This window comes from Notolabrus celidotus, chromosome 20 (assembly GCF_009762535.1).
Source record: "Notolabrus celidotus isolate fNotCel1 chromosome 20, fNotCel1.pri, whole genome shotgun sequence".
Classification (NCBI taxonomy): Eukaryota; Metazoa; Chordata; class Actinopteri; order Labriformes; family Labridae; genus Notolabrus; species Notolabrus celidotus.
This window is the reverse complement of record NC_048291.1, coordinates 7,715,204-7,742,785: the sequence shown is the minus strand read 5'-3', so window position 1 is coordinate 7,742,785 and position 27,582 is coordinate 7,715,204. Positions and strand designations below refer to the sequence as shown.

Here is a 27,582-nt window from a genome sequence, read left to right as displayed (position 1 = left end):
TTGCAGTTTATAACACTTCCGCATGGGCTTCATAGTTTGAGACCGGAGGTTGCTGCTTGGTTGAAATGCACCTCTAGGCACTCATGGTAAAAGTTCTGAACAGGCTTCAGTCAGTGAACACAACACACAAACAGGTTTTATAACTATCTTTATACACAGAATAAAAACACCTCTTACAAACTGAAAACTTTAAACAGGGTTTTTCCTTTTTAGATGTCATCTTCATTTTAATTTAAACAAACACTTTCTGAAATGTTAACAATAAATAGCCCAAATAACAATTTACATTATGTTACAAAAGCGCAGTGAATACTGGAATCGACATTTGTACAAATAAATCCTTCAACAGAAAAAAAACGACAAACCTGCTTCTTCTTTGTTATCTAGTGTGAGAAGACGAAACGTTTTCAGATCAGAAGAGCTTTTACATTTTAGAGTCAAACCCCTTCGAGGTGCTTCAAACAGACAGACACTATCCGTCCTGTTAGTGGAATGAGACACAGGAGCTCTCCTTTCAATGTACACTCAGAGATGAAGTCAAACATGTTGGAGAGGAAAAGTTAAAAAATACTGCATATTAAAGATGCTGGTTAATTGAAATTCAGAGAACATGAGGATGCAATGAGTCCGGACTTCACATGGTATTTTCTGAGCACAGCATGACGTTGCAGGTTCAGGTGTGGTGAAACTACAGCAGAGCATAAAGATAGAGCACTTAAAGCACCTTTAAAGTTTTCACAAGCAAAAAAGGCAGACGTGAAAGGACAGTGACGGCAGCCTGAGGTTTCTTTTTAGTAAAGCAGTTTGACTTTTTGATAAAAGAAGAACTTCCAAACTAAAAATAAGTTAGAGTGGGGTAATCCACTATGGCTTTAGTGTTTGATCTCGTTACTTCAGGCTGCTCGTCCGGGGAGTTTAAATGGAGTGTAATACAACTGGAAACTTTCCGTTGCAACCAAGAATATTCTAAGAAAATGAATATGTTGGAGGGAGGGAGGGAGGGGGGGTCACATTCTGGGATAAGTGGATCTCTGTCTGACTCTGAAAACATCTACTTAATGTTTCTCATCATGCCAGCAGAGACAAACACTCCCACCTACTGCTGCAAGTTACTCAAAATGTAACCACAATTCAAAAGTTTGGGAATAACCAAAACCGAACGTGCAGCCAATAAAAGCTGAAGTGATTCAGAGCACATGAAATGGAGGGCAGAATGTTTTCACCTCTACCTGCCCTGCTGAGTTGTGCTCCACTTTCTGCAACAGAAATAAATGATATATAAAAAAAAACACCATGACGCGTCTCGCCACATTTCACCTCCGTCTCGCTGCCATTACTTTGAACATCAGCCTCCAGCAGCTGTTTGATACCAGCTGGGATCTGAACGGCACATTTTAGCGGATCTACACATTTTGCGGGTTGATTTGACAGAGTAGAAGACAAACACACACACATTCACACACACACACACACACACACACTTACAGAGCAGGAAGAGACATACAGATCAGTGAAAATATTTTGTTCAGATATGGCGTAGTATTTCCTTTACATGAGGTCGTGTTTTGTAAACGCAGTTATCTTCTGAAGTGTTTGTCTTTTAAAGGGTTTTTCACCTTAACGAAACAGTTCAGCAAAACCAAATTGTTTCAAACTCGCCTCCAACGATAATCAAGGTTCACCATTATTATTGCACTTTAACAAACAGGGCAGGGATGGCTTTCGGGGCTTGATTTTCGGTCCACAGCCCTCCTCTCTCCAGAGAGGGAGGGACAGCGTGGTGACAGTCCAGGCAGAGCAGAGGAACCACCAGCTCGAGTACTTCAGATGGACGCTGGTCAGTGGAGCCGGGTCGTTTTCCCCTCAGGGTGGAGGGATGGAGGGCTCTGTCACAGCTAGCTCCTGGGCCAGGTCGTTGAAGCGAGCGATGTAGTCCACGCTGCTCTCACTCATCATACAGGCTAGCTGAGAGTCCATCTGCAAGAGCAAACAAAGAGATTCAGACGCATGGCAGCGGAGAGAGCAGGAAAGCCCTTTTCACACATGAGCTCCTGACACTTTTTAAATAACCTAAGGACTTTGGACCTTGATAGTTTAAGGAACTTGCCGTTCACAAATGTACCACCCAGGGGGAGAGTGTCTCAGCTGGGCCCTCAAGACTTAATAAAAAAACTATGTGCTATTCAACCGCAGGAACCAGGGACTAAATTTGGTTCTGGGGGAATTAATCCCCCCCGATAAGCCCCTGCTTTAGCCTGGTTTATACGTCTGCGTTTAATCGACTGAGTAGCCTACATGCATAGGTCTGCATAGCCCCTGTGCCTATGCAGAGGCCTAAGCACGTAGCTGAAGCGCACCTCCCCCAAAATGTAACTATGTAGCAAATCAACATGGACCCCAAGCCCTGTGATTGGTCCGCTCACCGGCATCGTATTTCCTGCATTTACAGCACTTCCAGGATCGCCGCGCATTAGCAGTGTATTTAATCTCCTCTTACGTGTCTTCGCTATTCTTCCCTGTAATCATTGCTGTATGATAAATAGCAACGTGTATCAGCCCTAAATTAACATAATATGCTAATACTGAAAAAACTGAAAACGTAGGGGGGACAGATCCAAGCAACCTGACCATCAGAGTAGGGATGGGTACCGAATTCGGTACTTTTATAGGTACCAACAGAATTCCGTCAGTACTACCGAGTACCGATTCACGTAAAATCAAACGGTACCATGTTTCGGTACCTAAACGCATCCTTGTGACTGTGAGGGAGTGGTAGAGTAGGCGATTTTCCATACTTTCACCCTGTAATAAAGTTTGAGACCGATCGTGTGGACGTCTCTGCTCTCTGCGCGGGAGTGCGCCAAACGGAGCCTGCAGCTGACGGGCGCGCGGATTCACCGCATGGTAGAGCTGCAGGAGGATTAAGTTGAGACCTAGTTGAGACAGACTCTCTCGCTCCGACTACCTGCCCTGTTTATAACCGTTCCTGTGTGCGTGAACACCCAACAAGTAAGTTGTGTGTCCTGTTATTATAAAGAGACGGAGAACTGACTTTTTCCCGTCCGCAGGCATTCACGTGTGTTCATTGATAATCTCCGAAAGAGCAATTAGACGCCATGAGCATGTGTCAGCTGATATATCTAATCACCTATATAATCCTGTTTCTGTTCATTTCATGTTAAAGGTGACATATCACGTTTTTTCCTCAAAATATATTGGTCTAAGAGGTCCCCAAAACATGTCTGTAAAGTTTATGCTCAAAAAAACACTTTGAAATCAGATTTTGGCATGCCTGAAGAACCCTCTTCTTCAGCCCTGTTCAGAACGGTCTGTTTTCCCTCTGACCACGCCCCCTCAGGAAGTGGATGTGGCCTCGGCTCTCCAGCACGTTGATCTAATGTTTACATGTTGGCTGAATATACACGGCTGCTCACAAACCCGCGTTACTTCAACCCTCTAAATCTGATCCAGAATCTGATCCTGACAGAGAGGCGCCTGCAGCAGGACCTTTCTGAACCATTGGTCCCAGATTTAGTGTTTCTTGTTGTTTTATTTATCAGTATGTAGACGTGTGTCTTGGTACACAGTGACGAACATGTAGCTATGTGGCTATGCTAACTAGCGCTAGCACTTATCCATGATAAATAAAAATCATCCACTAGATCTTCAAATCTGCAGACGTGGGGAGTAAAACCGACCTCTGTGTTTATTAAGACAGCCTACAACTAGCATGCCTCCCTCCTAAGCTCCTTGTTAGCACACATGTGTGCAGGTAGTGAAAAACAGAGGAGGGGTTGAGTTGTATTTTATACAGTCTATGGGCTGAACAAGCTCCGAGCTCTGACTCCGTGACAGACCGGATATTGTTGTGACGTAACAAAAACAAGGAAGTCTGAAACGGCTCGTTTCACACACATTTACAGAAAGGTGGAGAAATCAGAACAGGGGCAGAATGGATTTTTTTCATTCTCGGGGGGTTTGTAGACATGCCAGGGAAACATATTTCAGGTAGAGAACCATTAAAAAGTCGATTTTGCATGATATGTCACCTTTAAATGAAATAAATATGTTAAATAAATAAAAAATGGAGATTTTATTATTAAACAAATTAACATTTATTACCACATAAACCCACAAAAGTACCGAAAATTGGTACCGTTGATTACTGGTACCGATTCCCAGGTACCGGGTATCGGTATTGTATCGGTTCAAATGTGAAAGGTACCCATCCCTATATCAGAGAGACCACACTGCCCTCAAGCGTTTAGGTAAGAGTATTGCCGCACGATACAGACACATCATGCTCACGTCCGCCTCGACCAATGCTGTGTAGGGCTGACACAGAACTATAAACCAGCCTTTTGGGAGAGGTACTTTTCAAAGGTCCCAGAACTTTGGGGGGCAGGGGCCTGCAATGCTGAATTGTAGAATACCTGCAGTGTTTTTATTTAACCCGCCATCCACAATAACATCACACACACACCTGTGATTCACTTGATTTCTCTTTCTTTAATTTGTTTTTATTTGTTCAATATTTTTTTGCATGTGTGTGTACTTTCCAGTTTCTTATATTGAAAAAAAACAGTTCTCTGTACTTGTCTGTTTGTTACCCTGTCCTTATTGTTCAAGATCACTAAATATTTTGCCCAAAATAATCGAAACAAACTGTAAAACACTTGGTTTAGTGGTTTTGTAACTCCTAGTGTTATGGTTTTAAAAGTGACCCTGTAAACTAGAGACCTTCAGCTAAACGCGTCAGTGTCTGTCGAGTTAACAACGGCTGTTGAAACATAGAAGGAGTCCTCAGGGATGCATATTAGTTTAGTTTTTATTAAAATGCCAAAATATCCTCATCAGATAAATATTTAATGATCATCTAAAGATGTCTGTGAGGGACACATCCTGCTTAAACTCAGCAGTTAACAGGGTCTTAGAGAGAACTAGAGAGCTATGGACTGATTTACTTATCTTTGGACAGAGCCATGCAATACAAAAAACAATCTAAGCTTTAGACATTTCTAAATGACAGCCAACAGTCTGCCCACATACACAGCAGCACTCAAGGCACTCAGCTTACCTCTGCCACATCAGGAAGGCCACGGGACTGAAAGGAGTCATGGGAGTTGCAGTCCAGGAGGCTCGGACCAAGCAGAGCTGTGCCGCTGGAGGGGCCGGAGGGGGTTAGGGTGCTCCGCCTGCTCTTATCAGGAGAGACCATGCTGGCTGTGAGGAACAGAGAGACAGAGAGACAGTGAATAAAAATGACAGAACACATGAAAACAAAGTCGTCCTTGTGGGACATCACTGCAGGAGAAAGTCTGCAGCTGCGTCAGCGTGTGCTGACGCAGCGTGTCCTTCACACGCACATTTCATCGTTCCAATCTGCAACGATGAAATGTTCAAACCAAGCCAGAAACCTTGGTGTAATCTTAGACTCAGACCTTAATTTCAGCAGCCACATTAAGACAATTACAAAGTCCGCCTACTATCACCTTAAGAATATATCAAGGATTAAAGGACTTATGTCTCAGCAGGATGCAGAAAAACTGGTCCATGCATTTATCTTTAGCAGACTAGACTACTGTAACGGGGTCTTTACAGGACTCCCTAAAAAGTCCATCAGACGCCTGCAGCTCATACAGAATGCTGCTGCTCGAGTCCTAACAAGGACCAAAAAAGTAGACCACATCACTCCAGTTCTTAGATCCCTACACTGGCTTCCTGTCGGTCAGAGAATAGACTTTAAAATCCTGCTGATGGTTTATAAAGCACTGAATGGTTTAGGCCCAAAATACATTGCTGATCTGCTACTACTTTATGAACCACCTCAACTTCTGAGGTCATCAGGTACTGGTCTGCTTTCAGTCCCAAGAGTCAGAACGAAACATGGTGAAGCAGCGTTTAGTCATTATGCACCACATATCTGGAACACACTCCCTGAAAGCTGTAGGTCTGCTCCAACTTTCACCTCTTTTAAATCAAAGACTAAGACTTTCTTATTTGCCACTGCCTTCCTATCTTAGCTTATTTTAACCCACTTTAAATTAAAATTTTAATGTAATTTTTAATATATTTCTAATTTTCCTTTTCTTTTCTGTTTTATGTGTTATTGTATGCCTGTCTGAATGTCTCCAATGCTTTTAATGTTTTAATGTAAAGCACATTGAGTTGCCCTCGTGTATGAAATGCGCTATACAAATAAAGCTGCCTTGCCTTGCCTTGCCTTCAATCAGAGAATGAGGATCTGAAGGCATGAGGAGGTCTGTGTGAATGTTTCTCAGATCATGTTTTTTATTGATTTGTGAAGTATTTCAAAGCTATTATGTATTTCCTATTCATTTGAAGGATAAAGACTCACAGAGGAGGCATCCCAGTGTGGAATCAGAGGAGTCGCTGGGGTACCACTGAGGGTCGTGGCTGGGCGAGGGGATCCAGCCTCTGGACGGGCTGACCGAGGGGGACGAGGTTAAAAGTTTGGAGCCGTCGTTGTTGCTCAGTTTGGCTGGAGAGAGCGCGGCCTCCTCACCTGCTGCCATGACATGCAAACAAGCGTTAGATTACACACACACACACACACACACACACACACACACACACACACACACACACACACACACACACACACACACACACACACACACACACACACACACACACACACACACACACACACTGCTCAACACAACAAATCCCATGAGTTCTGATAGCTCCATGTCAACAGAGACTCTTCTAAGATATTTATTGCCTTGCGTTTCCACATAACCTTCGGGGGTACGATAGAAACTCACCGTAATGAGCAGAGTTGATGGCAAGCTCGATGATAGAGTCACTGATGTGTGTCTGAGGCTCTCCAGGGGCTAGAGCCTCCTCAGGGGGCCCCGGGAGAGAGATGTCAAGGAGTGAGGCAACACTCGGTGGCGAGAGGAGAGAGTCCCCTCCTCCTGTGACTTCAGGAGACGGAGGAGGAACACCGTTCTGTGAAAACACAAGTTCAACACTTTGAGACGAGTGACAAGTTAACCGGATCCTAGACGGACAGCTAGAACGCTTCAACAGAATCTACAGAAAACAAACACGTGCATGATTTTTAACTGTGGGTCTGTCTGCTCGGTTTTGTGCTTGGTTTGACTTGTTTTGGTGATGTATGTCTGTCCGTGCGTTCATATGAAATCTAAAGATGCAAGGATCATCGTATCCCATCTTATCTTTATTTTCACCTTTAATTAGGGATGTAAGGATATATCGCAAATCACTTAAAATCGATATAAATAAGGGTGGATTAAAATCGATTCAGCAAAATTTGTATTGGGATATTATTTCTGAACAGTAGAAGGCGCTATCTGCATTATACCCTGCTTGTTCAACATCATTAAGTCTCTTGCGCTGCTCTCTCGTGTTTTAAGTTTACAGCCTGTTTCATGTGAATCAGCTGACTGCACACAGAGGAGACGCTCAGCTGGGGTCTGCAGCTGAGTGACAGGTCTCCATGAGTGCTTTTTTTTCTCCGCCGCTGGACTGATTCTGATCCGGTTGCGCTCCCGGCTCACACATGACCATGTACACATGCTTATTTTTCTCAATAAGAACGAGCAGACAGAAAACTGGACACTGTGAGTCTAAAATATGATTCTGTTCAGTTGTCCTGTTGCAGTAAATCCACATGTTGAAGTCTGAGCCTTCACATGTCACCATGCGTCCACGGAGATTAATTATAAGCCTGCTCTTCACAATGATATTCAGCGTTTTTAACATTTTGAACACCTCAGTATGATCCGTAGATGTTTAATACCGTCAGTAATATACATTGCGTCATAAAGGAAAATTTGATTCAGGGGAAAATAATGCATTTGGCATTCTTTTTTTAATGATTAAACGATAATTGATCAATAACATTTCCAAAGATCGATCAAGGAGAATACTTGAAATTCACATTCCTAATTTAATGAGAATTACCTTATTTGTTTTAATATTTAATATTTTCATTTGGGAATCGTTCATTTTCAATTTCTCCATTTTCTGAAATTTTCCAACAAGGTATTTTTGAATGGTGATTTTTAGGTTTTTTTGCAAGGTACTGAAAAAAAGTGTTCAGTGGTTTTATTTGAGTTACAACATAACCTTCAAAATGAAAAATGATTACTTTGTTTACAAAGAAAAATAAGACAAAACATATACATTACAACTGTCCATATCTGAGCATTGAAATAAAATAATAGTTATCTAAATTTTGAGTTCAATCCAGTTTTCGTGAAAATCACAGAGAATTGTGAGTGAATTGTATCCTGAAACCAAAATCTGGATTTGAATCTAATCGTGTGTTGAGTGTATCCTTACATCCCTATCTTTATTGTATCAAATCAATTCAGCAAGCCAGTGCACTGCCAAGTACTGCTGAGAAAGGGCAGAATAAGTCACCTGCTGGACAAACTGATTTGTTTTTAAGGTCAAATGTGAAAGAAAATGGTCAGAGTAGGAGTATTACACCATCTCTGAGAAAGATCAGCCACATGCAGTTTGTTCCACCGACACTTTAGGAGAGATATGAGAGGACGGGTTATCAGCTACAAACTGAAAACAACATATCTCAGAGCTCATTTGAAAAACCAACACGAAGAAATACAGAGAAGTCATGCAAAAAATATCCATATCAGGATCAACTTTTGGCTTAACTAGTATTTTAAACACATTATCGCCCCTGATTTTCATCATCGGTGCATCTCCAATGAAACTTTTATATTCAACTATTTTTCTTTCTAGGACTCTAAAGAAGAAGCGATATATGGAAGAGCATCTTAATCTGTTGTAATATTGGACGCATTGACCACTGAACAGAGCCCAGACTGCACTCTGTAGTACTCCACGAGAGGAAATAAAACACTGTCTGTGATTTAAGTTACACTGAATACAAATAAACAGGTAGGATCAGACAGACTTTCCTAAGAGTCTTTCACATTAAAGCTGAGTTTGGAATGAGGAATTAAACTGATGGGGTAATGTCAAGATGCTATTTTTGAAGCAGAAATCTACGTTTTTAACTGTGTGTGTGTGTGTTTTTGTGTCACTGACCTCAGGGACGTGCTGGATGAGTTGAGGGTCTGGCTCTGCTTCAGCGCTGGGCGTGGAGGGGAGCAGGTCGCTGTTCTCCACAGAGGAAGAGTTGGGCTCAGGACGAGGGCTGCTGGGGATGATACCTGCAGATTTAGCTGCCAGGTCGATGGCACCTGTGAGAGAATCGACAGTTTAGACACATCAGTCACAACATAATAAGTGTTCAAAGTCAACTATAGACCTTACAAAACAATTCAACTGAAGCAGTGATTTAAAAACATGACACAGCTGACTTTCAGCCTCTGAGAGGGTCTCCTGGTTTTGACTTTTGTCTCATGGTTTCAGCCTCATGAGTAAAGAGACAGTTTGAAAGGAAGTGTTCAAATCTGCTGTAGAGCTCAATCATCCAGCAAGCAGCAAGTATTTGGACTTCTTCTTGACATGTTTTTATAACTGAGTTTTCTCTTTCAATGAGTACAGTAATGTTTTCCTGCTCCTAAAATTGAATCAAGTTGTTCATAATATCTGCAGACTGACTGCTGAGCAACCCAGAGGTTTTCTCTCTAGTAAGACTGACCCTGTATCATGTTGTGAAATGTTTTTATATTTATCAGTATGAATTCAAATCTTATTCCATATTTTAGCTCTTCTTTTATTATGCACCTGATGTCTCTACTATAATCCAACAGCCCCTAGTGAAATAAATAAAGGTTGTTCCTGTTTTACAAAAAAAACTATTTATGACTATGACTGTACTGCAAATCCTTTTTGTTTTGAAACTGGAACTCAATTTAGAATAAGAATCCAGAGCACTGAGGGAGCAGAGTATTAGACAAATGTTCATCTTCTAAAGCTTCTCTGAAAGAAAGGGACAAATATTTATTTAGGACATTGTTGGGGGGATCCTTAAAAAGAGGGTTTGTGTATTCTTCCCGTTCTATTGGTTCCACTTAGTGAAAAAAGGAACATGTCATAAACCCTCTGTTATAAAAACCAGATATATCTGCTTCTGTTTTCCTTTTTGCACCCACAGGATGATAAACAACAACAAGAGGTTAAACCTTATGCTGACTCACACCTCAACATTACTCACACAATCCAGAGCTCAAAAGGGATTCATAGCTAAAAACACAATGATTCAACAAAAGCAGCACATACTGGAGAGCTGATTGGCCGCTGCAGAGCTGCTTGCAGCGGGGGAAGTTTTGGACAGGAGGGGGCGAGTGGGAGGAGCCAGGCGAGTGTGGATCGGCCGGAAAGATCCAGTTCCTGAGGGAAGAAACAGGAAGTAAGAGAAAGATAAGCAGAGTCGTTGTTGATCATTTAGTTCTCTACAAAGAGCACATCAGCAGTGTGTATTATCAGTGTTTACATGTTCATGAGCCTGATAAACTGTAGTTCTATTAGTTTAACAACAAACTGGAGGAGTACCTGTGGCTGAGGAGTTGGAGAGGATGGAGAAGGAGCAGACGTGCTGAGGAGTATCTCCTGTAGTCCGGGGTAGGAGTGTTCGCTGTGGACAAGGAAGAGGCGTCATTAGTAAACTCACACTTCACACTATGAAGCATTCACTCTGTGGGGGAACAAGTTTTCAGTGTTGGCTGATAGAGAAATCGGCCTTCAGGAAAACAATTTGTCATCCACTGATTTCTGTGGTCGATATACATCTGTGGCGTCACATCAATTTAATGCTGGAAGTTAGTGGGCCCCATGTTTTAGATTACTGTAAGGCTTCTAGAAACAAATCACCATTTTTGATGATAAAGAAACAATCACAAAAAGCTGAATGACATCCTTGTTTATGTCTGTTTTCTGATAATTTAGGGTCACATGACTCTTCTGAGGAAGACTGCATGAAATTTGTAGTGGAAACATGTTAAGGATAAAAAGAAAATACACAGGTCTGGTAACAAGAACCGTCTTACTGTAATATACGGTGTCAGACCAAATTACGCTTTTTGGACTGATGCTCTGGGGCAGGGGTTCCCATACTTTTCAGCCCGCGACCCCAAAAATATCAGTGCCAAAGACTTGCGACCCCCACTGTCTCTCAAAGTGATTTAATGTGACTTCATTTAGCTTGTCTGCAGGAAATTAGCCTATCTCTATGAGCATGTGGCTGTGTTCCCTGTGCCTTTATGAATTAACCTACTGCTACTGATGCTTTTGATAATTAACTATTCACTAACTCTAAACTTAGGAGTCATCTGGCAAAAAGAAAAGCAGAAAACTCATTACATGTTCTATTTCCAAGGTTTTAATTCAAGGTTAGTTGGTAAAATGTATTATTATTATTATTATTTTTAGATAACTTAAAAAAAAAAAACATTCTTGAAGACATCACACGACCCCCCCATCTGTGTCTGACGACCCCCCAGGGGTCCCAACCCACACTTTGGTAACCCCTGCTCTAGGGTGTTTTATAAATATTATATTTATATTTCTACTGATTTATTCACTAAATTCAATTATATAACAGCTGCTTGTTTTGTTAAAGCTAAAGACACTTTGGAAGCTGTTATGTCTTTTGAAGGATTCTTTGTATGTGGAGGACAGAAAAGAAATCAAATTTAAGGTCAGATAGTTAAACTGAATTTGTGCTCCCTCAACGATCATGTAATGAAGGCCTGAATGATTTTTAACAGTGTTCACTTGTGTTTTTTATACTGACGAGTAATTTGTGTCCCAAATTCAATAATAACAATAATAAAATAGATAAAGTATTTAAAAACTAAGGGTATCATGGGTATTTTTTGACATTGGAGTCAGTGTTAGTGCAGATTTTTTTGAATCACTGCATCCCTAAGTAACAGTGTTTACAGCACTGGTACCTCAGAGTTAACATATAAACAATCCTCTTCTCTTACTTGAACTACAAGCGGTTTCCGGAGTTGTCTGTTTCGAGGTTTTCTTTGTCTGGAGAGGAAAAGATCCGACTGCATCTGCAAGAAAAAGAATCATACTCATACCTCTGCATCTCACATGTTCAAAGACTAAATCAGATCCAAAGCATTGCCGCGTCTTACACTAATCGAGTCGAGCTGCTGTCTGAAGGCGAGCTCGGCCTCTTTGTTGGGGGAAAACATTCTGTTGTGTCTGGAGCTGTTGGGGGGGAGCGTGGTGGGGACTGCAAACACACCGCCCTCTGATTCGCCGCCCGCAGACGACCCCAGCAGAGAGCGAGGGAGGTTGCGTCCACCTGAAGAACACAGGAAGAAGAAAGATGTGTCATGATTGGAGGGCTATTGTTAGAGGAAGACGTTTGATGTCTTTGAGGAGCAAACATTCCCGTCATTTTCAAACAAAGGAGCGACAACAGACTGTTTTACTGCATCGTAACATAATAGACACACAGCATCACACACAGTCACCACAAACAGACTGACAGAATAACTATTATATCAGCAACATCAGCTGCTTCACAACAGCAAAGCTCATATATGCAATCCATCACAAAGAATCATGAACTTTCTTTAGGACTTAATCTGATCTGAAATTTTAAAAAGTGAAAATAACAGCAGCCAGTGTTTAAAGCTGCAGCTACAGCTTGTACTGAATATGAAACAACATATAGAGCTTGTAATCCAAGCTTTACATAATGTGGGAGAGTTACATTATAGGTAGGCTTCAAGCTTCCCTTTTTGATAAAGCTTAGAGTCAGGGCATGCTCAGGCTTGGACCAGCTCTTAGTTATGCTGCTATAGGCTTAGACTGCAGGGGGAACTGACAAACTGGGATCCCTTCTCTCCAACCCCAACTCGGTCTCAGCAGATGTGTGTCTAACATGAGTCTAGTTCTGCTTGAGCTTTCAGCCTGTTAAAGGAAGTTTGTCCTTGCCGCTGTAACTTGCTAAATGCTGCAAAGTGCTCTGCTCATGGTGGATTAAGATAAGATTAGACTCAGTCTTATCCTGTGTTGATGTTGGGTAGACCTGCTCTGTTTGTAAAAGCGTCATAAGGTAACGTTTGTTGTGATTTGGTGCTATATAAATAAAGATTGATTGATTACCGGAGGCTCCAGCGTTGGGAAGGTGTATTCTGGCCCCCCGGACAGATGCCTGCTGTCGGCCACAGTTGGGGCTGCGGACGCCTGCGATGGGACCCTTCCCTGGAGGTGTGAGTGCCTGGTTCTGTTCCTCCTGCTGGGTCTTCAGTGGCGACGTTGCAGTGGAGCAGAGCTCTGGAGCCTGATGAAGAGGACAGATTTACTAAACAATGAGCTCTAGATTCAGAACTCTAAAGAATACTTTTGGTAGAGGTTAAAGTTGATTCAATTAGATGTTGTGTGATTGAAGACTGTTCATTGGACTGCACAGGAAACGGCTCATTTTGCCTGCACGCTTGCATTTGCGATTACTACACTGCTGCAGCTTTTCATATTTGGAGCTTTTTAACCTTGATATTTTTGTATTTGTATCACCTTTATATGCACTTTTGGTTTGGTTATTATGCAGGCCAAATATAATATTCTTCCACCCACACATTAACCTTTTATGTTTTGCATATTTGGCTGTTAAAGTATTTAAGAAAAATAGAGATGGCATAAAGCCCTTTTCGAGTCTTTAATATTAGCTGAAAAGTAACAAAAGTAAACATTTGATTTTGTTCAGCCTTCATTTATCTATGGGGGATTCGTTGTGGTGAATCCTGCATACTGTGTCATGACTGACGGCCACTTAAATAAATCTGGAAACCAGCAACAACACTGAGTGGTAAAAGAAGATCCCTACCAAAGGTTTAGGGTTAGCCTCAGTGGCAACCAGCTTTAGCAGGCAGCGTAGAACCCGATTTGTCCGGTGCGGTTTCGGCTGTGTGAAGGTTTGTCCGTCTTCCTGGTTGTTCGCAGCCGGCTGCCACTCGTACTCCAGCTGCAGCTTCCCAGGCTTCCCGAACATCAGGTAAAGCTCAGCCAGTGTGACGTTCTCTGCATCGCGGACGCTCCAGCCCTCCTCTCTGATCTGCTCCACTGCCCGTTCTTTGGCAGGGGGCGCGGAGCTCTGCGTTATCCCCTCCTCCGAGCCTCCACCTGCTGCAGGTTTGGCTGGAGGCGTCTGGATGGTCTCTGGGGAAGATGTGTTGGTGTTGGTGTTGTGCTCCTCTTTGCACTGCTCAGATGAACCTTCTGAAACACTACATAAGTTCTCTATGCTTCTGGCGGAGGCTAAACACCCGCCAGTTTCCCCATCAGTTAATGTTTTGCCACCCTCAGGAGGCCCCAAACCAGGACCCTCTTCACTGAGAGCCACAATGGGCTGAGAGGGTGAGGGGAGCGACACAGACGGGGGTCGCTTCTCCTCTACCTTTGTCGCACTGTCCTGTGGAGGCTCAGAGTTAAGGGTCTCAGTTCGACGACTATCACCCAATACAGTCAATGGAGCACCACCGGCCCCAGCAGTTGCAGCACCAGGACCTCCTCCTCCTCGTCCAGCTTTGGTGCCAGTCCGAAGTGCTGTAGCCGTGTGGATACCCAGAATCTGGGCAGCTGGTAGTTCCTTTGCATTAGGCCGGCTCTTCCCGCTCTCCAGCCAGTGTACAGTACAGGATGCCTTGGAGTGAACCACACGAGCCACGCCGGGCAGTGTGGTCAAAGTGCTGCTCTCAGCGGGGAAAAGAAAGAGCTCCTCCTGCTGGGATTTGCTGGGAGAGACCGTGGTGGACTGAGCAGTCTCAAGGGCCTCCCTCTCCATGAGACTCTTCAGCTGAGGTGTCAGTGTCAAGGACCCAACAGAGGATGAGGGAAGTCTCTTTCAGTGTCTTCAGATGGTGAAAAATACTGTTGTGCAGCATACTATAGAGCAGCAGCATGTTGTATCAAACACATAAATACATTGATGCTTCACGGCTCTACCTTCACATGATCTGCATCAAAGACCTGCACTCTCACAGTCCATGCAAACTGTTTAACGTTTTTAAAGGATACAATCCACTGGTCGTGGTACGCCCATTTCTGTTTCAGATACTCCATGAGGCTGGAGACTTTCCTGTGGAGCTCCACCACCATCCTGAGACACAAGACACAAAAAAGAGATCGTTTTAAATCTGCACGCTGCTGTGACAACAACTCAACTTTATTTATAAAGCACCTTTAATACACACAAGCATGCATATCAATGTGCTTCAAAAACAAGAGAGACAGAAAACAACAGAAATGGGTAAAATAATAGAAGACATAAAAAAAATACTTAAAAATAAAATAAAATCAATACAGTAAAATTAATATAAGTAAGGGTAGAAAGCAAAAATAAAACATCTGTTAAAGCTAAAAAGATCAGATAAATATAAGAAAGAAATAAATGTTGTTAAAACAACAATAATAATAATAATAATAATAATAATAATAATAATGATCATAATTATGATAATAATCAAAATTAAATGACTCCAAATTAAAAGCCAGATTTTAAAAATGTAAGTCATCTGGGTGTTTTAATTAAATGTAATTCATTATAAATTTAATTTTTAGTTTCTGAGTGTTTTGCTTGTGTCCTACTGTCTGGGTGCCTTTTTCCTTATTGTAATATTTGATCTGTGTCCCTTTAACTGTTTGGTACTGCCTGTTATGTCATTGTTTTTATCGTCTGAAAACTTAAATAAAACTGTTAAAAAAAAAAAGAAAAGGTATGTTGTAATTTTAATTTTAAAAACACTCAGAGAGCTCGGCATTCTGATGTCCAGAGAAAGAGAGTTCCACAATTATGGTACATAAAAACCGAAAGCTCTCTGGCCGGTGTGTGTGAGACACAGGAGGAACTTGTATTTTTATGCTCCAAACATAAAGTGCTTTTTTACATCTCATATTAAATGAAAGACTGCAACGATTGCTCAATTGGGTGGATTTTTCCATGTTCTCTCATCAACTTCAAATGTGCTATTCATGCTCACTAAGCATCTTTGAAGTATTTGCTCTCCATTGTTTGCTTGATTTGATCAGAGGGACAGCGCAGAAGTGTCAAAAGGCTTCCCATGACTCTAAATAAAGGGTTTTCAGTTTAACTCTGAAAGAACACACAAACATTCCAAACAAGCAGCATGGAAGAATAGTAACAAACAAAAGAGCCTAAATAGTATCCTTATTTGTATGAACCTCTGATTGCTATGATGAGTTACGGAAGCATTCTTCTGTGTTTAGCTGTTTGATGTGATTCAGAGTCTTAGTGCTCTCTTGAAGCTCTGACAGACCGAGCTGATGATCTGCAGGAACTCTTCTGTGACAGAGTGGTGCAATCTTTCCTCACATGAGTGGTATTGGTTCTTCTATTGATTGAGGCTACAAGTAGCAGTACAGCCAGGTCATGTGTGACTTTGTACATTAAGCACGATCAATCTTGTGTTATAGACTTGTTTTACTTTGGCTCTGAAAAGTCAGCATTTTTAAAAACTGCTTTAAAATGTAATAACAGACAAAAAGGTTGTGGAATTAAATCAGTCCTGATGCTGCTGCAAACATCTGCATCACAGCTCGTCATCGGCACAACCTTGAAATGTCAGACTTCAACTGTAGTGGACTTCTCACTGATGTTGGTAAAAGGATAGCGGGCATGTCTGACCTGAGGCGAGGGTTGTGGGCCAGGCTCTGAACTCGGGCCCAAGAGTGGTTGCTGCGCGGTTGGAGCTCCACGGCCACCTTTAAAGGGAGACGCACCGGCTTCTGGTCCTCCTCATCGCTCACTCCTGCAGGGACAAGGGACACAGAGCACACAGACAAAGTTCTATAAGAGACGATGTCAGGTTGAAAGAGAAAGCTTGGGCAGAGGGATGAAGAAACGGTGAATAGGGATAAAAAATGCATTACCTCTTAAATCCATAAAAAAACAAATAGTATACAACTACGGATGCACCGAAAATTCGGCCACCGAAAAGTGCATTTTCTGTTTTCAGCTGAAAGACTTTTATCACTAAAACAACAAGGCCAAAACAGAATGTTGTGATGAAGCAAGCAGAAACCACGGCCAGATCGCACTTGTCTGGATAAGGGCCAACATGTCTGCATCCGTTATTCCTTTAATTGCAGCACTAAAGCGTCTTCTAAGCAAAGAGGTTGAGACGGACCACGGTGTGAAAACAATGAAAAGTACACTCTTGGAGTCTGTCAGCACACGTTTCACTGAGACCTATCCGGATCCTCTGGACTTCATCGCGACTGTTCATCCGTGTTATAAAGATCATTACTTGGATGTGGGAATAAAGCAGCGCGCACGAGAAATGATCCAGGCTGCGATGGATGAAGGAGAACAGAGCACAGAAAAAAGGACTCGCCTCTCTGAACCAGATGAGGGGCATGCACCCTTGTTGTCTGATATGTTCAATGAGATCCTTGATTTTAGTGAGGTTAGTACACAGTCAGAGCCATAAATGCAATGATAGGGGAGACCGGGGGCAGTTGTAACATTTTTGACATTTCTGTCTATAACTTTGAGCTCTTTTAACTCAGTGTGTTCAAACTGATATACAAACTAGCTCCAAGTGTCTGCTAATAATTGGCCTAGAACACACCTGTGCAACACAAACAGAAAATGCATGGCCTACTCACTACTAATAATTGGTATAATAATTTCTTTCGGTTTTCGGCCTTGGTTTCTTCATTTTCGATTTTCGGTTTCGGTTTCGGCCAAGAATTTTCATTTCGGTGCACCCCAGTTTCTGTTTCGTTTATTTTAAAGGGACAGTGCATATTTATGAACATTTCAGCAAAGCATAAAGGTAAATATGCCAGAGTTAGAAAAAAGGCTAATTTTCATCTGTAGTCCCCAGCAGGTCAAAACAGAGTTCATAACAAACGATAAAGATAACAGATGGAATCAATACATCTTCATCTTTACAAACTATGACGCTTCCTGTTATGATAAGCAACAATAGGACAGTCACCGTGTTGAATATGAATGAGGAGAGACACAGAAGACAAAAGCAGAAACACACTGACACAGATTACACACTGTAAGTGAAAGAGAAAGATGAAAGATGTTTTTCGTTTCTATCTTTAATCATCTCTTCGTAGGTTCCTGTTTTCGACAAGAGGCGTAATATTGCAGCCAGCCGCTTCTGCTCCTCCTCCTCCTCATTCTTCCATGGAGTAACCATAGAAACTATACTAGCCCACATGCTGCCATTGTTATCGCCAAAACCCCGCCCACACAAACCCTGCGCCCCATCAGAGCCACTGTTTATGTGTTCAGCACTGATGTTTGTTTACTTTATGCAGCATGTATAGTACATGTGGTGGAGGGAATGCTCACCATCTGGGTCACAGAGTTTCTTCAGCGCGCGGCACATGGGCGCTTTGATTCGCAGGTTCCTTCCTTTGGAGCGGACGGTGGTGGCCCTGGTGACACAGACCCAGCAGAAGGGAAATGTTGAGAGACAACCAGACAGGATCACTTCAATGACACAGTACGATGAAAAACGTAAACACATGGGGCGAACTTTAGCCCTGCAGTCGTTATTAAATCTAAAAGTATTCCCTCGAGGAAGAGTATCTGTAAGAGGTATTAGCAGTCTAGTTGTAAGGAATGTAAGTATTTCATCACATAGGTTTCTTTCTTTGCCTGTTCAAGATGAGACTCCCCCACCTCTGTGACACCTTGTGGTTAACGGAAATGCTACAGAGGCGTAAAGGTGGGGATAAGTTGTTCTGCCTCTGTGTTGGCATCAGATGTGACAACAAAGCCAAAACAGCGCCACTGTAAAAACATCAGCATGGCGAACAGGGCTGTGTGTGTGAGTGATTTTACACAGACCAGTGACTCCTTTAAAAAGGAACTCAAAACTTGTATTTTCCGGGGGGCATTTCTCAGTTTTACCTGATCTCTCCTGCTGCTTTTATTCCCTTTACTGCACTGTTTTTATTAAAGGGTCTTTGGATGTGTTCTTGTCTGTTTTTACCTTTGCTCTTTTTCATTTGTAAGTAATATTTTTTGGGGCATTTTTGCTTTTAATGGATAGGACAGCTGAAGAGGGACAGGAAACGTGGGGAGTAGAGAGTGGGGAAGGACATGCAGTAAATGGTCGGGGCTGGAATCGAACATGCGACCTCTGCGACGAGGGTTGCTAGGCCGCTAGGCCAACAGCGCCCCTTCCTTTGCTGTTTTAATGATGTGTGCTTGAATATAGACCGTATAAAAAATGACCATAGTATCCGTGATGTCACCCATCTGGTCCTGAAGCGCTGTTTTGAAGCTAATCGTCAGTGGGTGCCATATTGGAAATGCTGAGCACAACCTAACTTCATCCGAGAAAGCTTCAGGTAAAGTGGCGGGCCTTTAGGCTTTTCGCTAACAGCTACTGTGTGCCTGCCTGTCAATCAAGTCAGGCATGACCTTTTTTTGCAAAACTAGTAAGTTTAATATCTTAAATAATGAGTTATAAAAAAATCACCCCCCGTACAGTGTGTGCAGAATGAGAAATGAGCTTTTCAGTCCTAGACTGTTTTTTGAACCAGGCTGTAAACATGTTTTTAATTGCTGCAAAGATCGCCTCTTTTGAATGGGTATGTATGTGGTTTCTGGTGTTTCTGCAGCCAGTCTCAAGCGGGCGCTCAATGAACTGCAGTTTATAACACATCTGCATGGGCTTTATATTTGAAGACCGGGTGTTGCTGCTTGGTCTTGAAGCACTTTGAGATTTGCCTTAAATTTAAAGTGCATTATAAATCAAATGTATTATTATTATCATCATTATTATTGCTCCTCTTTTGCCATATAAAATCACACACCAGGACACAAGTATTACGCTGTTGTGGGGTTCAGTGTAAAAGTAGAGAGGGCTGTTGATTTGATCTCTCACACTGGGAGTAAAACTCTTTAAATGTGGCAAAGATTTTCAAATTTTCTTTCATAATCTCAGATGTCTGCATTAAAATTAACTTTTTTGATTATCCATCATAAAGGGCTGAAAACAGCAGGAGTGTGAGGTGCTTTAATGTCAGATTTATATCCACTTACCCTTGCTGGATGAGTTCGTTGAGCTTCGCCACATTCTTATCATCCATTACTGTCAGAGACAAAACACAAAGCCAGAGAGACATTTACAACATCGTCCCTCAGGAGCTGCTGTCCCCTCATGACCAGGAGCACGCAGGGTTTAATCACATCCCTCGTGTCCCAAACAAACAGCAGAAAAACACTCGCACACACAAGACATGCAGGGAAAAACACATGCATGGTTTTGACTTACATCCTCCAACTTTTTTGCGGAGCTCGGCGTAGCAGATGAGGCCGTACAGTTCTTGAGAGGATTTCTTCAGAGCTCTGGAGTACACTGAGAACAGAGAGAAGCTGGTTAAAGTCTCAGTACAAGAGGAAGTGATGCAGGAGGATAAAACGACAGTGACACTGAGGGATTTTTGCAGCTCAATGTCCAACAAAAGAAAGGGAATATTTAAGGAAGTCGAGAAAGACAGAGTATTCATTACACTCTTTTGATTCTGGTATGATCTTGGCAAACAAAACTGAGTTCACAAGACTCTCTTTAATAAACAAATTAACAGATTGAAGATATCAGAACTCATTTACTAGATCAGAAGAATTAGGTTCTGTCCTCGACAAATATAAAGCAAATCAAATTTGTCTTTCCATCAAGAAATACTGATAATATAAACTTCAGCCAGTTTCAACTCCCACACGTGATCTCAATCATAACTTTCCGGACAGCTCTAACCAACATAACAGGATAAGTGAAACTCAATGAGATGGAATGGATACACATTTTTAAAAAGAGGAAGATTTACACGTCCCAATCCTGCTCCTTAACCCTTGCACTTTCACAAAGATTCATTATTTGTACTTAAACGCAGCTCACCGCTGGCAAAGTCAATGTGTTTGGAGATCTTGTGCCAGGTCCGGTAGTAGAAGTGTCGGACCTGCTCCTTGTTCTTCACCATGTTGGCTGGTTTGCCTCTCTTCTTGTACTTCATTGCAATATTGTTCTGGATGGCCTCAAAATCCTTCCCATGCTGCAGATGACAGGAGTACAGATGCATGTAAGACGTCAATAAATACGTGAGAAGACATCTTTAGAGTTTAGGGTATATGACTTATTTGAGTCCCATCAGTTTAAAACCAAAGGTAGTTCATCCTTCACCTCGTAGAGACCCTCAAAAAAGCTGTTTTTGTCCTCAGCGCTCCAGGACTCCCACTGTCGGCGAGCCCTCTTCTGGTTTCCCGCTTGCTCCTCCTTCTCAGTGGACCCCTGTCCCTTTGAGGTCTTGGACACGCCTCCTGCCGAGCCGATCACCGGCCCGGTCTGTCCCACGGTCCCCTGGGAGGAAGAGCCGTTCTCTGCCCCTGTGTTACACAAAGAGAGTGCAGCCACAAATCCGTCAGTCATGAAACTTTCAGAGGAAAAAAAACTTCAATATCGCAGTGAAATAATGCAACAGTAAAGCCAAATTTATTGTGGTTGATTTGTACAACATGGAGGAAAAAAAGGACTGTGCTTCTGAGGAGTGTGTTGCTGGAGGTGTTTAAATACATGCACACAAAGCCACACACTGCGTTTACCCTGCAAAACCTGCAGAGCTTCCCATTCTGTGGTTCAGCTCTGGCAAGAAAGCAGGAAAAGCAATCAGTCCACAGCACCACGGTCCAAAACCAACTGCTGGTGGGCTCCGATGGCCGAGCTCCCCTTCAGCACAGAGCACAAAGCCAGCACGCATTAACACAAGCACAGAGGCTGGTGCTGTTGCAACTGTAGATTTTCAGCCAAAATGGGTGTTCATTTACAAATGCAAATGTGTGCGGCAGCCCACAAGATCCGCCATAGAAGTGTCTCTATCAAAATAGATGTGGACTAATACAACATCCTATCAAGACACTTGGGCATTCTAAATATACATTTGATTAAACAATCAGTCTTTTAGTCTCCACAACAACAAATCAAACCCAGCAGACAGACCCGTCAGGGCGCAAACATTCCTTGAGATCCTCTGAGTGTTTACTTCTGCGTGATCCAAGTCCAGAAAGAGATTTTATATATTATCGTTATACCCAGAAAATAATATTAAAACAAAGTGCAGTAAATTCATCCTCAATCTGAGTGAGAAAATATATATATCTGAGTGAAAGGACGCAGGTTTATGATTAGTGGTGTAGCGCTGAAATTTCAGGCTTGCAAATGAGCAGAGGGGATCTCAATAAACAGGTCAGACAGGTGGCCTAAACAACATCTTATATACAGAGATACCAGGCAGATCCTGATTTGTGTTAAACATCAGTGATCAACATGGAAAGCCTTTGTGCTTTTAAGTCAGTAACTAACAGTTATGGCTTAAGTCTGTTATTGTGTGGATGCTTGGATACTCAAAATCGTGGTTTAATTAACACAGCGATTACAGTTAATTTTTGGGACATGTTTGGATTAATTTAACTTTTTGGGGGGGTTTGAAATTTAAAAAATAAAACATTTAATTAATTAGACAACTAGTTTTGGTCAGTGGAGTGATTCAGCTTCATTGTTCTTCTAGCTTCCCCAAACAGAAACATCAAGCAGCTTTCCTGTCGTCTACAAGTCTACAATTTAATTTAGCAGACGCTTTTGTCCAAAGCAACGTACAACACAAGCAAGAATTTAGCCTTGTCCATTTAACCTTAGCAAGTGCGACAAAGTGCTTCAAGTTGATTGGCCACAGTTTTTGCCATCTAGTGCCAGAAGAAGTGCCAGTTTTTTTGGTTGTTTTTTAAAGATAATGTTGCCACAGCAAATCACAACAAATAATTAAAGTCAACAATATCGTTCAACATTCAACAGCATTCAATACTCAGTGCTAAATATTCAATAAGAGCTGGGTTTTAGACCTTCTGATTCATTCTACCCCTGAGGACTAAGAGGAGAAGGGTCAGGTTAAGTGCCTAAGTGTTCCCTGAACAGTTGAGTCTTCAGACATCTCTTAAAAGTAGAAAGGGAATCTTGTCTTGTTCTTATTTCTGTGCAGACTTGCCAGAACCTGTCATTTATTATTCACAAACATGATAACAATAGTCATAACAGCTTGTGTTTCTTAAATTGTGATGGCATGTTGATCAGAAGTCAGATGTCAGTCTAATATAAATGTAAGTTCTTTCAGAGACTCTCCACACACTGCTCACAGGATGGTGTTGTAACTCAGGTTAGAGCAGTAACAAAAACATCAGTGTGCCAACCATCACTGATAAACAGACACAGTGACACAGTTACAACTGTGTCATGTTATTGTATGACATGTTTGGATTAATTGAACTTTCTAGGGGGGTTTGAAATTTAAAAAATAAAACATTTAATTAATTAATCAACTAGTTTTGGTCAGTGGACTGATTCAGCCTCATTGTTCTTCTAGCTCCCCCAAAATAGAAACATCAAACAGCTTTCCTGTCTTGTTCTTATTTCAGTGCAGACTTGTCATTTATTTTTCACAAACATGATAACAATAGTCATAACAGCTTGTGTTTTTTAAATTATGATGGCATGTTTATCAAAAGTCAGATGTCAGCCTGATTTAAATGTAAGTTATTTCAGTGACTCTACACACACTGATCCAAGGATGGTGTTGTAAATGAGTTCTCAGGTTTGGAGCAGCAACAAAAACATCAGTGTGCCCACCATCACTGATAAACAGACACAGTGACACAGTTACAACTGAGGACAGACCCCCTGCTTATCCCACCCATGCACACTTTTCCCTGAGCCGGTCACCTACGGTACCTTTCGATTTTGCCCCGCCATGTCCATTGATGGCCGAGCCGATTGAATCCTTCCGGATCCGTTTACTCGGGGGTCGGACGCTGGATCGCAGAAAATGATGCTGGTCCTGGCACTGAGGGGCGGCCTCCGCTGAGGTCTGGGGATGCTGGGTCGAGCCCAGAACGGCTCGGTTCGGTGAAGAAGCGGGTAGGACCGGAGCTGTACCGGGGCTGAGAGCCGTGGCTGATGGATTAAGATTCTCCACTCCGTCGTCTCCCTTTGTACTGCGCTCCTCGCTCGCCTGCTCTCCGCTCTCCTCCTCGTCGGGCTTTCTGGACGGATTCCTCCTCCCATCGACACCGATCCCCTCCCTGGAGCCCGGTGTCATGCTGCCAGAAGACATTCAGGGACAAATTGTCACATTAGGAGGAAAACGGTGTGCAAAATTAACTTCTAAAGACGACGTTCAGTGTCTCTCAACATGGCCGCCGCTGTTTGTTTCAAATCCCCTCTCCAGTCCCGACAAAACAACACCAAATATTTCCATTATACACCTTCACATGAATTATATTCAACAACTGGAATAGTTGAGTAACTGGCAGAGGTGTCCTACTAACAACCTTTGAGCTCGAAGAGGCTTTTTTTGGGATGAATTTCAACTAAATTCAAATGCGAGCGCTTTTCAGTTTAGCGCCCTGCAGAAACGACAACGAAACCCCTTCGTGCATTCGACCTCTAAAGAAAGTGTTTATTCCAAATGTTATTTTACCCATTTTCATGCTCTTCGGTACCGGGCGATGTCTTCTTTCTTTTCACCATGAGTCCAACCGGTTATATTGGCAAATATTGGTCAAAGTGAGCATAATAAAACCGATAGCGATCCCTCCGCTTTCTGCCCTCTTCTTGCTCTGCTTCGACTGAAGCTGAACTCTCTGCGCAGTTCAACTGTTTTCTATCAGCACTAAACATTACTCCACAACTTAGAAAGAATAATCAAACCATGGAACCTCAGTTATTTAACATACATCATCCACATGAATAAGAGAGGATTTAGCTATATTTCATGTTTGATTACTTCATCTGAGCTGATAATCGCACATAGTTTTATTAACCTGTGTGCAAGTGAACTTTGCTTGTCACTACGTCACTATCGCCTGCAGAATTGATGTCTGTAAAACTATTTATTGCATTAATATCCTGCCATTGTAAGGCTTTAAAACAAATCTCCATTACCTAACACTACTAAAACCCCATGCAAACAATTAATCACACATCAAAAGTAACCACAATCAGGCTTCATGTACCCGATGCACGTCAAAGCCATGCTGTATAACATTGTACTATGAGTTATGATAAGCAAACATCATATTAATACATGAATACAATGAAAACTCCTTGTTATCCTTGTCGGAATTATCAGTGAGATGCCAGTGCACATGAATGACAGAAAGAGAAAGCTGAACAAAGAAAGATATTAATTGGATTTGGAGACTTGATTGAAACTACAACAACAACAACTAAACACCCCCCTCTGTGCATTCAGATACAGCTACCTTGTGTCATAGATGCTCTAAATGTCAGATACATTAAAAAAGATAACAGATGCATCAAATCACACAGAAGTGATACAATAAAGTACTTGTAAAGTTAATATCTGCTTGTCCTAATGTCCGAAAGTGAATCTTAAAGCACATTTAACTATAAAGGAAACATGTGTGGATGTGATTACAATCTGACATGCACTCATCCTCAATATGTTTCAATGAGGAACCTCGTTATTGTTTTTATCTAACACGAAGTTACAAGATAAACCTGCAGGAACATAATAAAACCCTGACAACCAAATACCATGCTTTACTCCCCTGCGGTGTTACAGTGCTATAGGAGCTTTGATGTAATAACAAGTCTTCTAACTTCTCAAGTTACTGTACATGTGCAGTAGTTAAAGTTATTTCAGCTATGGTTAACTTTGTTGTAATAAGCTGTATTGCACGAATACTCATAAACTGCTGTCTGCTACATACACAACGTGGGACCTAGCATAGCTCCTCTTCTAGGCTAGCAAACGTTATCCCTGTGCTGGTCAAACAAACCGAAACGAAACTCATTGTAACGTGATATGTAGGATCGAGGCATACTCGTAATGTCTAATACGTTGTCAAAGTTAAGGAATTACCTTTAGGTGGAGTCCTGATGGTGGTATTCCCAAACCAGAGGCAGGCTAGCATTGCTTGTTACCGATGACAGTTCCAGCGGTTCAATTGTCCACATGCTTTAGCCACGCCCACTACAACTCGAAAACAAACCATCTGATTGGTCGGGAGTACACGAGGACGACGGTTAGAATTTGATTGACAGCAGGCTCAGCCAATCACAAGAGCGAGATCTCTTACAACGGACCAATCGGCGTTCTCTTCCTGTCATGACGTACAAGTTTCCTGATATATATTTTTTGTAAGTACGAGCTGATTTTACTCCTCGACAATCAGAGATACTTCCTAAATGATTAAGCGTTGCTTCGAAGACATTTTATTACCAGAATGAAGGGATTTAGAGCTCTAAAAGTTAGTTCCGCCCAGAGAGTGATTGGCATTATGATTGTCGAATCAATGAGTGGAACTCACAGGATGCACTTGATTTATTCACAGGCGTACACACTGGAAATCACCCGGACGAACTGATTCAAATCTGATATTACAACAGTACTACGACAACACTGATCTAAAATATGAACGCAGCACTGCACCAAACAAGAGATTGGATGTGTTCAGTGTCTTTCAGATATCAGCGTGGTTGAGTTTAACACTATGTTAACCAATTATAAACTTAATGTAATATACACAGAAGGGTCTTAGTGGGGGGAAAAGTGGGACTGACTACACAGGGCCCAAGTGGGGAGGGGGGCCCCTAATGGGCCTGAAAAGTTTCTTCTACACTTTTCTTTTGTTTTGTTATAACTGCAATAAAATAACTAAAATTGTCTGAATAAATAAACAAACATTCAGAATTCCATTCTGGGAAAAAGGGAAGTCTCTGTTTACATTTGGACCACAGCTGTCTGTCAGCAGCAGGCAGGGTGCTGAGTGGACAGTGGCTGCGTAACAGGCCGTGAGCCTTGATCAATCAATGTGGATGCGTGATTGATAAGTTTAAAACGCATATACAATGGGCTATTAGTGTGATTTAAACAGCTGTCTATGCATACTAATGCTTGTCATTGTCTTATTTTAATAGCATCAAGTGGGGCTGAATCTGATTGAAAGTAAACGGTAGGAGAGTTTTATTATACTTAATGAGGTTAGATTATACCAAATAATGCTGTCGTATCTTGACCGCCCGTGATGTGTAGATGCAGATGAAATCTTCGTGACACTGGCTTGCTTTCATAGTAATATGTTTATTACAAGAATCAAAACCAGTATCGAACAAGCATCGCGGAATGCTTGGGAGAACAGCTCTGCAAATCTGCTGACTCCCAGAATGCTGTTGACCAAGACCCTTTATAGGTCTGAGAGCCAGTGTCATAGCCTACTACAGAGCCCAAACTTATCTTAACATCAAGTCAGTTATTGTATTGTCCTTCAGTTCTGCTAACCTAAGGGTCGCAAAACTTATCCCTGCAAGTCACAAAACAGGAAGGGGGTTTCTATCTAAATGTCCTTGAGAGTCTGAGACAACGTAGATTTCTCCTTGACTTGTTTTATGTCAGATACTTATTTTATATCAGATACTTCAATGCCCCCTTGTTGTTATTCAACAAATCACTTGGCTTCAAATAATCTTGTTTAAAGAGGTGGACAGTCTGAAGGTCAATATTGTGCAATTACATTTGGAGAAATTGTAAAATATATATATATATATTGATATGTAGCTTAGATTTGAGTCA

General features: G+C 42.0%; 1 protein-coding gene across 5 annotated transcripts; it reads right to left on the bottom strand.

Moving 5' to 3' along the window:
* Positions 1 to 131: 131 nt before the first annotated feature.
* cramp1 (cramped chromatin regulator homolog 1) lies at positions 132 to 26,308 on the bottom strand. 5 transcript variants are annotated; one of them, XM_034711967.1, is made up of 20 exons: positions 25,873 to 26,308; positions 23,718 to 24,085; positions 21,123 to 21,325; positions 20,841 to 20,994; positions 20,217 to 20,300; positions 19,985 to 20,033; positions 18,281 to 18,366; positions 16,595 to 16,718; positions 14,968 to 15,049; positions 13,778 to 14,746; positions 13,057 to 13,234; positions 12,075 to 12,247; positions 11,916 to 11,990; positions 10,480 to 10,561; positions 10,207 to 10,317; positions 9,067 to 9,221; positions 6,789 to 6,975; positions 6,359 to 6,526; positions 5,078 to 5,223; positions 132 to 1,977 (listed from the first exon to the last, which is right to left on the bottom strand). In XM_034711967.1, the coding sequence occupies exons 2-20, from the start codon at positions 24,082 to 24,084 to the stop codon at positions 1,864 to 1,866; spliced, it is 3,507 nt and encodes a 1,168-aa protein (XP_034567858.1). In that variant the 5' UTR covers position 24,085; positions 25,873 to 26,308; the 3' UTR covers positions 132 to 1,863. The 5 variants fall into 5 exon arrangements, with proteins under 5 accessions (XP_034567858.1, XP_034567855.1, XP_034567854.1 ...); XM_034711964.1 differs by having other exon boundaries at positions 6,359 to 6,529; positions 25,873 to 26,004; XM_034711963.1 differs by lacking the exon at positions 25,873 to 26,308 and adding an exon at positions 24,466 to 24,662.
* Positions 26,309 to 27,582: the final 1,274 nt, after the last annotated feature.